General features: G+C 41.9%; 1 protein-coding gene across 1 annotated transcript in view; it reads left to right on the top strand.

Annotated features, from left to right (window-relative positions):
• The first annotated feature begins 551 nt into the window (after positions 1-551).
• The window catches only part of LOC103364800 (urea transporter 1), a 31110-nt gene continuing 19763 nt past the window's right edge, over positions 552-11898 (top strand). The window contains exons 1-5 of the mRNA XM_008292061.1: positions 552-906; positions 1379-1568; positions 2148-2276; positions 3431-3620; positions 9455-9602. Coding sequence (XP_008290283.1) covers positions 780-906; positions 1379-1568; positions 2148-2276; positions 3431-3620; positions 9455-9602 — 784 coding nt within the window. The 5' untranslated portion in view covers positions 552-779. The remainder of the gene's footprint in view (positions 907-1378; positions 1569-2147; positions 2277-3430; positions 3621-9454; positions 9603-11898) is intronic.

The following is an 11898-nucleotide window of genomic DNA, read 5'->3' as shown; positions in this document are numbered from 1 at the left end:
TTGCCACTGCAAAACTGGAAAAGGTTCAGGATTTACAGGTATGTGTGCGTGGAAACACCCACACACACTTTTCTCTGAACTCAAAAGTGCTCTGAACTGTTCTGAAAGTGGGAACAAAATAGAGGGAATCAAGACCTTTGATGGCAGTGTAGGAATCCGGTTAAAACGTTGACAGAAAGTCAAAGAGTTAGAGAAGAACCTGGTGTCAACAGTGTTTCCTCTCCAACAAGAGTTTTTTTTCTCAGATAAGGCAGAGCAGCAAATATATACGGCTTATTTATTACACGTTTTGGAAAAACTTGAGATAACACAACACCCACTAATGGCTTTACAAATGAGGGAAAGATAAACATTCATGCGCAGGGTGCAATAAAAGGTGGACGAGTAGCTTAAATGGACAAACAATAAGTGAAGGGATGTCACAATGGAGCTGACGGAGAAGAGGGGAAGGCGAGGACAGAGGAACACGGTGATTGTGAAATGTGAAAACAGAGCAGGAGAGAGGGATGGACCAATCTTCCTCTCCTCCACCAGAGCCGATGTTGTCGGACTTTGTTCTTCTCTGGCACGGCCGGTCGAAAGCCGAGTGAATACATCACAGGCCGGTTTATAAGTCACCCCCTTAAACCTCAGCGGAGAGGAAGGAGGGAGAGGAAGAAGAAGGGATGAATTGGGAGGAAGGAGCAGCAGAAGAACAACTATCGGAGTGAGCAGAACATAAAGGAGCTGCGAAGTAAAGTTTGAGGTTTTCCAGCATTATTTCGACAGCAGCTGCAGGGATGTGGATGGAAACCAAAGCAGAAGTGGAGGAGGCCAGCAGGAGTCGAGCCAGATCCAGTCGTCGGGTGTTGAACGGTCTGCTGTTGTGCACTGGAGACATGGAGCACTTGGCTAAGCACATGCAGGGTAGGAAAACAATATGTCGCAACAACTTTCTCTTTCTGCTGATCTTGAAGTATAACATGGAAACATATCATACGACTTTGACAAAATGTATTGGGAAAAGCAGAATTCTGAGTTTTCACAATGTGATTAATTACAAAACTTTCCAAACAGAGGAGGCGCCAAAACATGTGGAAAGTGTTAAATTACCATAATCATAAATAAATGACCCAGAAATGCTTACACCGCCGTTAAAATCCGCAGATGTAATCATTGCACAACTCCCACAGTGAATGCTGTTGCGCTCATCCCACAACGTAAAACATCATCATTAAAATCCCATTTTCTTCTCTTACAAAACCCTGAATTTGCATCAAGTAATCTAACTGAGGAATAAGTTATATGCTGCCTGTTTAGTTCCATTTTTTTTTTTTTTTGCAACATTTGTGAACACACCACTGGAAAATCTTGTTTTGTTTCACTTCTGTGTCCTCAGACAAGTGGTTTGTGCTGCAGCTGGCGGTGTGGGGCCTGAGAGGGGTGACCAGGGTGATCTTATCCAACAACCCGCTGAGTGGGGCTCTCATCCTGGCTGCGCTGTACTGGGCTTCCCCCTGGCAGGGCCTGCTGGGAACTCTGGGTGTACTGACCTCTACGCTGACAGCTGTCATCACGGGACAAGACAGGTGGGATGAGATGAATCAAAAATACACGCAAATAAAAGCACATTTAGGTCATGAGCTGGTTATTTAAAAGCAAAGAATGTCCCTTTTATACCATTTAAACATTATTTAAAACCTGAAGCCGACCTCGTAACGCAAACTATAATCTACTCAACCTTAACTTCTACTTAAAATTCATGAGAACAACATCACCATGACTGATATCTCTGCATACACCCACCACCTAGTGATTTTTATTTTAGATCCCGTCCCAATATTTATGCCACCCACAGTGAAATATGCTAATACGCAACCTCGTTGTAAGGTTTTAAAAATAATTCCAGCTGAACTGGGGCTCATAATGTTTTTAAGTCTGACGTGCTGAATATATTTGCCGTCACCTTGGGGCCTCCGCTCATTAAAAATGAGCAGTTTGTTTAATGAGGACTCATAAAAAGCTATGCTAATGTGTGTTTTGATAATGAAAACAAAAAGGCTTTTTATGGTTTTACTGTACGTCGGTGTAACGCGAGTATGTCGGCCTTCTGTTTTGGAAATGGAAAATGCAGGATTGGTTTGGTGAATCTTGGTGTTTGTGTGCAGCGCTGAGGTGACGGGAGGCCTCCACGGATTTAACGGCATGTTGGTGTCTCTGCTGATGGGAGTGTTTAGCTCGGCTGGAGACTGGTACTGGTGGCTGCTGCTGCCTGTCTGCCTGGGCTCAGCCACATGGTGAGACACACACACACACACACACACACACACACACACACACACACACACACACACGCTGCTTGTACTGTGGCAGGTTTAACAATTTATGTGACTGTTTCCTTAAAGTTCATGGCTCAGGTATAGGATTGCTCTTAAAGATCGGTGACAAATTAGCTCGTGGGGATTCTCAGCTCCAACAATCTTACTGACATTTAAACCGCCAGACTGCATGAAAAAATGTGGTTCGTGGAAGTCACTAATATCGTCTGTATATCCTAAACAATGGTAGACAGAAAGATTTATTATTTTAATCACCTTTTTAGCAAAAGTGCCAAATGTGCAGTGGAGCCTGTGGCGTTGTAATGGGTATTTTTCACAATTTGTGTATTAAGACATTAATCCTCAAACTGGATTATCATAATTTGTACTTGCAGCCCTATTTCCCTTGACGAATTAGTTTTATTTCTGATATTTTTGCAGCACCAGTTTGAATCCGAGGGAGCAATATTACACTATTGCAATGCCAATCAACCTGCAGACACGTAGACTGATTATAATTGTGCTTATGTATGTATGTATAATGCATAATTTACATGATGTCATTTACATTACTTGGTAGAAATCTGTTTCCACTTTGACGTGAAAGAATCCTTTTTGTATACTCTTGTTGAAAAGCAATAAAAGGGGAACAGTTCTAAGGGGGTTGAATACTTTTCATAGGCTCTTTTATATCCACATATCAGCCACAACATTAAAACCACCTCCCTAATATTGTTTAGTTCCTACTTGTGCAACCAAAACACTTCTGATCCATCAGTGCTTGGACATGGGACCTCTGGATGTGTCCTGTGGTATCTGGCACTGGGATGTAGCCCTTTGTGTTCTGTGGGTTGTGGGATGGAGCCTCCATGGATTGGACTCATTCCAGCACATCCCACAGATGCTTCATCAGATTGGTATCTTAGGAGGCCAGATCAATCCCTTGAGCTCTTTGTCTTGTCCCTTGAGCTCTACCTACAGTTTCTGGCAGAGGGTCATGTTCTGCTGGACGACGCTTTTGGAAGAGACATATGAGTCTGTAAAAATAAATTGTGTTCCTGTCACATGTAAGCAGCTTTCATTTCATTAAAAGAATCAGTATCCACTCTTTCATCCTCTGTTCCTCTCCCCAGTGTCTTCCTGTTCAGTGGGCTCTCCTCACTGTTGGACCGATGGGACCTGCCTGCCGCTGTGTTTCCCTTCAACATCACCATCTTCCTCTTCCTCCTCTGCACTGGCCCAGACAACCCCTACTTTCCTCACCGTACAGCTACGCCACCGGGGGCGCTGCAGTCAAACGGGACCGAGATCGTCGTGTTACAGGTACATGTTGACGACATGACGGGGTAAACCCTGGCTAGAATGGGGAAACTTTTGACGCACCTTCCAGTAAACACTGACTTGGTGATTTGTGTGTGTCTGGGCAGATTGAAGTTGTAATTATGTAGAAAGATTAAAACTTCCTGAGCATCTAGGTACCTTTTCTAGATGAAGATTTAAGGTGCAACACAACCCTCTGAACCGCACTGCTGTCTTGTTGGCATGGAAATGGAAACACTCAATTGAAGTACAAGTGAGTCAACTCAAGTTTGCACTTAAATACAGGTCTTGAGTGGATGCAGTTCGTTACATGCACATTGTTCCCCAGACAAAGAGCACAGGAGGAAGTTTTTTTTAACAACACTATACGTCCCCATGGAGGCCATTGGGTGATCACTCGGATCCAATACAGATCAAGACCAACCACAACGTCTCCTCTCACCTTCTTAAAATGCAGCACACATACTGAGACTAAATGGTACTCTGAGGCCAGGACATCTTCTTCTGAGAGGAAACTAATATTCTCATCCAGGATGTGCCAGAAGTGTAAATGTTAAGCAGCTGGGATGTGCTGGTGAGGCTATGTAATGTCTCTTTTTATGAATTCCCAATTTGCTCGTCCAGCGTTCACTAAGTTCTCCACCAAGGCACAGTTTTCACAAAAATCCAAACAGTAAGACCCCATTTCGTGCCATACACAGGCCTATAAAAAATATATTCAGCCCTCTTGAGAGTTTTTCTGTTCTTTTGTTTTTCAACATGGAATCATGGTCTATGAAATTAGGCTTCTTTTGACCAGAATCGACAAGAAAAAGATTATTTCATATCAAAATGAAAGCAGATTTCTACAAAGAAATGTCACCTGATTAAAAGTATACAGCCTAAAGTACATGATGGCATAAGTATTTAACCCCTTCAAGACAGTAGTTCATCGATGCACCTTTAACTGTATTAGCAGGTGTTGATAGGTTTCAATCAGTCTTGCACATCTGGATATTGTAATTTTACTCCATTCTTCTTTGTAAAACTGTTCAAGCTCTGTCAGGTTGTACAGGATTGGGATTCTCAGTTGGATTGGGATCTTTCTCAGCCCCTCCAGAACATTCACCTTGTTGTCTTTTAACCATTTCTGTGTAGCTTTGGCTGTATGTTTTGGGTCACTTGCTTACTTCTCCCAAGTCACAGTTCTCTTACAGACTGCATATGTTGTCCTCCAGTATTTCCCAGTGCTTTGTGGCATTCTTCATGCCTTCTACTTTTACGAGCCTTCCAGGGCCTTGCTGCCAAGAGAGCATCCCCACATAATGATGCTGCCGCCACCATGCTTCATACTGTGGATGTTGTGTACTGATGAATAACACTACACCACTAAATTAAAGAAACTAGAGACAGAAGTTGTGCAGTTTTACTAAATCCAGGAACCATTTATCATGAGCTAGAGTTTACAGTGAATGTCTACTTATCTGCTCCAGCATCTCTACAGTATTTTGATGAAGTTTTTTATTTGCTTCTTATGCAAATTGTGTTGATGCTGAATAGCCACACACTTGTCTCACCCGCACATTAGTAAGCTGATGGGGTCTCAAAACTATATTCTAACAAGGATTTGCATTGGTTCTCTTTTGTCATAGAAACTTTCCCAGAATCTGCTCAACAAGGAAGAAAAACACAGCTGACGGCTCATTTTGCATTTTTCTTTCATTAGCGTTGCAACAGGCGAGCTGCCACCAAGAGGATACCTGTCAAAGTAACATTTGCGATGATATTTAAACAGAAGCAGCTCATCAAGCCACATAACAAGAGCAGGTGCAGCTCATTAGTATAGTCTCAAAGGGAAATATTAGAAGTGATGGAATATATGATGAGAAGATCGCAAAAAAGACAAATCCAAGCTGAACTGAGGCCAGAATCATCCTCAGTGCGGTCGGCATGCTGCACCCCGGTCTCCAGAGTGAACAAGTAACTGATAGGAGCACAATATGCATAAGATCAGCCAGCTATGACTCACCAGTTACTTAGCAACAGTCAGCGGTCGAGCTCCTGTTTGGAAATTATAATCAGCCCAAACTGTTTCAATTAAAGAGCTGAGTCTCATTGTGTGGGTTAAGCTTTGTATGCAAGTTGGTGATATTTTGTTCAGTTTCTGTGGATAGAAAGCATCTGAACTTGGCGCAAATATCGTAAGTGCCAGGCAGGTTCAAGGTTTAAACTGAGAGGGATTTCAGAGATTAGGGATTCAGCTGTGAGTTTGGCAAAACCAGGGAGAAAGAACAAATAAGAACCCTGAGCGCTGAGGCTTAGAGTACAGTTGATTGGAACCGTAGCTATTGCGGTGTAGAAAATAGTTGTCTTCAGCTGATGAATTCAGATGAAATGAACTTACCTTGAGCTTCTTCGCACAAGACAAGAGCCCAGACTGTCACCAGCTGCTGCGCTCGGCTTTTGATCTCCGTCAGCCAGCTGGCATTTCAATGCTTGAGGAGCGACTGAATTTTAATTTTTGAAGCAGGCGGAACAGATTATGTGATATGAATCATAAAAGTTCTATTTTTCTTCCAAATGTAATGAATATACATGAAGATCACTTGTTTGCATGTGTGTTTATGTATTACTTGGAGTTCAGCAGTCTGTGCTGATTATATGAACAACAAAAGCCCTTGTGCAGAAACAAAGAAATCCACAAATTCCTATAAACATGCTATATGCATATAGAGAAACACTAATAACTATTCTTCATATATATCTTTACCATGCAAATTATGTGTATTTAATTCTAATACAGTGTGAAGAATTAAAGCTGGGAGTATTTTCATATAACCAATGCATTAAACAGATATGTGAGTATGGAAAAGGTCACTCACAGTAATGAACCCGCGTAGAGTTATCGCCCCAATCTGCAGTTATCCCCAGCTCCACTGCATGAATTAATATAATTCGGCTAATTGATTTGGTTTAATGGATGATAACTGGTCCCCTCTCACTGTGCATTAGGCTTCTTTCCAGATGCTTTGGGGGGAGGAAAGTGATTTGACAAACCCGCTGTGCAGTAGCTGTCTAGCACCAAACAGACAAAATTAGCAACTAGCTAATGAACATAGTGCCATATGTGGCAGCCAAAGAGGAAAATGAACCCTTCAGGAGTTGGTGCAGACTAAACTAGTGACTTGTAATTGCTGATTTGCCAGAAACGTGCCTCCAGCTGAATGCAACCTCATTCAAGTGATATAAAAGTGCAAACGGCTGCATTATGCTACGTGGTTTACACCCACGATTACACAGATTTCATTCCCGTTAGCATTAGAAAAGTTGATATATTTTGAAGTTGAAATCAAAACTACAGGGAGCAAGAGAATGAAAACATTTGACAGCATGGTAGAAAGTCATTTGAGGTGTCCTTGTGGTCTGGGATGGATTCCACATTATGGCCATGTCCCATATCCAGTTCCATCAGGGGACCACTGCTGCATGACATCCCTCCCTCTCTTTATTCACCCTCACTTCCTGTCTGTCCTAACTGTTGGCGATTGTAAAATTGCATAGCATTTAAAGATCCTTAATTTTTTTTTTACCTTGTTGACATATTTTTTATATAGACAAGCAGTCAGAGCCATGGCTGAGCATTCCTGTCTTGAAGCTGCGCAGATTCAGACTTCTAGTGTTTCACACGTAGCAAACCGAAGGAACCAGTCCTGTTAGTTTCTGGGGTGGGGTAATTTTCTTGTTCAAACCTGTGTGGCTGAATTCCTCCAATATTACAACTTCCCTTTGTGTAGCGCTGAGTAGTCTTAGAGTGTTTGGAGACTGCAGGAGCCGCAAGATGGACTTCATAGATCTGCACCAGTATAGAGTTACATTTAGCCATTTAAGGCAGGAAGGGATTATTTTCACCAAAAAATACCCATCAAAGTATGAATACTGATACTGATGTATAGATGCATTTTAAGGTGGCCTTTTAATGGTGAAATTCAGTTTTATTGTGTTTCGTAGTTGTTAAAAACATAAAGGTTTGAAATAAAAGCTTTTAGGATATGAAATAATTTACTTCTACCATTTCTCAAGCCCTGTCGCCTCCAGTTTTACAAATGGAACCAGGTGCTACCTCACACCTAAACTGCATTTCATTGCTTTGTACTTGTGCATGTGTAATGACCGTAAAGTTGAATCTAATCTAAACAGCCAATACTTGGCCATTTATAAGAGCAGCTTCCTCACAGTCCACGAGGTCCATTAACTCTAACTCTAAAATGTCTCAGTTACAAAGCAAAGCTCACAAATTGATGCTGTTGGCTGCAAGAGTGAACACAAGAGTCTCCATGCACCCCCAGCACCTGAGACACTGAAGACTGAGTGGATTGCTTTTTGTTTTGGATGTCACTACAAAAATAGGGAAATCCTCATTTTTTAAAAACCTTTTTCTAACCTTAACAATAAAAAGGAGATGTTTAAGACATTTATATTTTTGAGTTTTTAGGGGTTAAATCAATGAACGAAACTTCAAAGCATCAGTTAGGAATTCAGTGTAAAACTCAATCTATTCACTCACCACCTTAGATTAATACTGTAGCTGCAACACTTCACCTTTTACATCCAGCTTATTTGGTGCAAAAACACATTCTCTTTGTCTCAGCGTGACCTTGCTTCATTATGTGTTCCAGCACGAGCTCCTCTGGGAACACGATACCTCAGGCAGAGACGTGACCTGACCAGACCTGTAGGCGAATGTCTCGGCATGAAACAATCTGACGGACACCGCTGACTGCAGCTGTTAGATTTATTTCGCTCACCGCCTCGCGTGCGTTTCTGTACGCGGCGATCTGCAAAACCGACTGTGAAGTTGTCCAAACTAGATTAGCTACGCTGACTAAACCCCCTCAGCGCTGCTAGGTGTCCTGAATATAGAGTCAAGATTTACACACAGTTCTGTTACCAAGCATCGCGCCCCGTGGCACAGTGTGTCCTTCGCACTCAATAATTACTTCCCACAAGTTTCGGCTCCAGATATCTCTCTTTCTCAGTCCATTTTGCCTTGATTTAATGTTCCATATATTCCTTTGGTTCCTCCATCTGCTCTATAAATGCTGTCCCTTTCATTTCATCAGCTCCCATCGGCCTGTTACTTATGAGATCTGAAAGCTCTAAATCCTCTCTGCTTCTCCTCTGTTTCTCTGCTCTGCTATGCAAATCTCCTTCCTCCTCCACTTTCTACATTTTTTTTTTTTAAATCACCCCTTCCTCTCCTTCCTCATTTTACAATAAAAAGCTACATTTCAAGGACGGCTCAGTAGATATCAGTTATGGTGCTTGGGAAGCAATCTCACCTCTCCTTTCTTTTTTCCTCCTCCTAAATGTTATTTTATTTTTTTACATTTTTCTCTTCTACTGCCCTCCTCCTTCCCTTTTCCTTCCACCCATCTCCATTTTCCTCCTTCCGTCTCTCCTCCAGTTGTCTCCAGAGATGGCGATGACGTCGGTCCTATTTATATTTAATGTCTTCAGCTTCAGTCACTCTGCTGAGGATGGCGCTCCGGCTGCACTACCGTGTATTAAATCGTACACAAATGCACACACACATGGACACACAAAGAGTTGTGTGCCAGCCCTATAATTAAAGACCATTTATGACTTGTAAATATCAGCGACGGGCAGGTGCACCCATCACATCACCATGGAAACCCTTCACTTGTCAGTGTTGGGAGAGCAGTGAAAGTGTTTGAGAGGAAGGAAGCCTCTGACTATATATTCCACGCATTTTGTCTTGTGTGGGAGCTTTTGTTTTTTGCTCTTGAAATTTTTGTAATTAACACGGCGCTCCTCCTCTAACTCCCGTCTCTGCCCAGGTGATCCGTGGCATCCCTCTCGGCGTGGGTCAGATCTTTGCCTGTGGAGCCTTTGGGCCCTCCCTCCTCATCCTGGGAGCCGTCCTGCTCTACTCCCCCCTGCTGGCCGTCCACGCTCTGCTGGGATCAGCTGTCGGAACGTTGGCCGGTGAGTCTCAATCTGCTGCTGCATGTGTCGGCGTGGGAGGAAATCTTTTGTGTGTCACATGTTGTAATATAGCGTTTATTACACGTTGTTACATCAGAGGTAGAAATGTTTTATTCCTAATTGCACCCATACCCCCATAGCAGGCTGTAGTTACTGCTTTTAGGCTCATTTCACACCACTTTTAGTGTCGTTACTAACAAGGAAACTCCCAAACTTCACACATAAATGTCAGTTTACTAGTCATGGGGAGCAGCGCTCGGCCTGGTTGCGTAATAGCGACTCTGCAGGAGTTGTTAAGTCTGAGGCAACATTTGGAACAAAAAGCCGGCGACGCCAAGCGAGGGAGGACTTCTGTGTTTACCATTTCAGGAGAAAAAGAAAAAGATGGTTTTGACAAGCTTTTTAGAGCCTGACAAGTACTAAAAGCAGGCTATTTTTGTAGAAAGCAGCGATATGGTAGAAAATAGCAGAGAAAGAGAGGGCTCCCAGTGGTTCATAGTAAATAAGCCCATTTGCTCAGATGCTGTACTTAACCTTTTAGACCCCAAGCATTTTTTTTTTTTTTTTTGCTAATATCACATTTTTCCTCATCATAGTCTCGGTTTTCACTGCAATATAAAGTCCTGCGCATCTGAAAGGATTGAAAAAGCCTTGAATCAACATGTACTACTTTAGTCCAAGTGCACCCACATGTGACCAATACGAGGGGGGGAGGAAAAATCACAATTTGACTGTCATTTTTAGCTTGCTTCCATTCTCATCTCTCTATCTGCTCTGTGTGCACACTGCCTGGAGTTCAGCTAAATAGTCCCTGAATTTTTGTCTTGTGGCTGTTGGTTGCAGCTAACTACTGAAAAAATGTGTTGCACTAATGGTTTCACGGTTGCACCAAAGACTTTTAGTTTCTGCAAAGGCTGTGTTTTGGGACAAGTTTTTAAATGAGACATGTAAAGTAAATTGAATTTGGAGACTATTATTTTGGTTTTAAGCTTTTAAGTGTTGAAATTGTGAAGAAATGTTCATGATTTCTTTCTTTTACAGTTGCTAGCCTTGATTAATAGTTTACTTTTGGCATTTTTAAAAAAAGATAACGGCCTTTTAAACATGCTGGCGGGCTTCGAGGTTTAGAAATTTTGAGGTACATTTGCTTTATTTAATGCTGCCTTGTACTTTCATTCCACTACATTTTAGAGGCAAATTGTATTGTGCTTTCTTTCTGCTCCACTAAACTCATCTGATAACTTAGTTACTGAAATAAAGATATTATGCAGTGGATTACAAACTTTTAAAATACAACCCTTTTGTCTTCTTCCAGTGTAGTTGGGGTCACATTTCAGATGTCTATCAGTTGGTAACAGCTTTACCAAACGGTGATTTTTCCCTCTAAATGTCTCACATGGTTTCTATTTCAATAAATCTTCAAATAATCCAAGTTCTCAATGTAAAGATAGAATGTAAAATATTAGCTAAAAGGCAAAAAAAATTGAATGAAGTGTGAGAATTTTGTTTATCCTTCTTTCCATCCTATAAATCATGTGAAGAGTTTGTAGATTTATCTGCTGTCCCTTGATATGAAATTGAACTTAAAATACCTTGAACTCCACCTGCAACAGCTCACACACTGACGCTTCAGTCGTCATAATTCATGGATAGTAACATATCAGCAAGAGAGGCCAAAAACTTGTCTTTAACTACATTTTTGTAAGTAGAGTTTGTTTATGCAGGACTTTAACTTGTAATATAAAAAACTACTTTAATGTTTCGGTGCTGAATTCTTCCTTCACCACTGGAGGATCCTGACTCAAACCACGGATCCTTCACAGTTAACCCCTAAGCCTTTTTTTTTTTTGCTGCCATTCTGTCACATTATCTTCCTCCCAGACTTGTGAATCCATTATTTATCTTGTGCGGAGTCACAAGAAGCTTGAACTCCTCCCAGGTGACAGGTAGCAGGCAGGTACATACTGGTTAGGTTGCAAGTCAGTCACAGGGCAGACATCATTTACATTCACACAGTTAACCCCCTCCTGACCTTGGGCTGCCCATCATGCTGTATTTGGTTACTGAAACAATCATCCATTAGCAGTATCAGAAATGCCAGAATAACCTTCCATTTATTAGCCCAATAGATTGCAGCTCCCTGTATGGCAAATGTTAAATTACAGTACGTGTGGTTCAAAGTCAGGTAAGGTTTATAATTCCCCCTGGCTGTACGACAAAATGTCAGCAGCAGATGTATGAATAAGAAATTGTATAGCAGCAGCAGCAGCAGCAGCAGCAATCTGTGCTGCTCAGC

Source organism: Stegastes partitus, unplaced genomic scaffold (genome assembly GCF_000690725.1).
Source record: "Stegastes partitus isolate 25-593 unplaced genomic scaffold, Stegastes_partitus-1.0.2 Scaffold781, whole genome shotgun sequence".
NCBI classification, from domain to species: Eukaryota; Metazoa; Chordata; class Actinopteri; family Pomacentridae; genus Stegastes; species Stegastes partitus.
The sequence above is the reverse complement of the archived record's forward strand: the minus strand, read 5'-3'. Positions and strand labels throughout refer to the sequence as shown.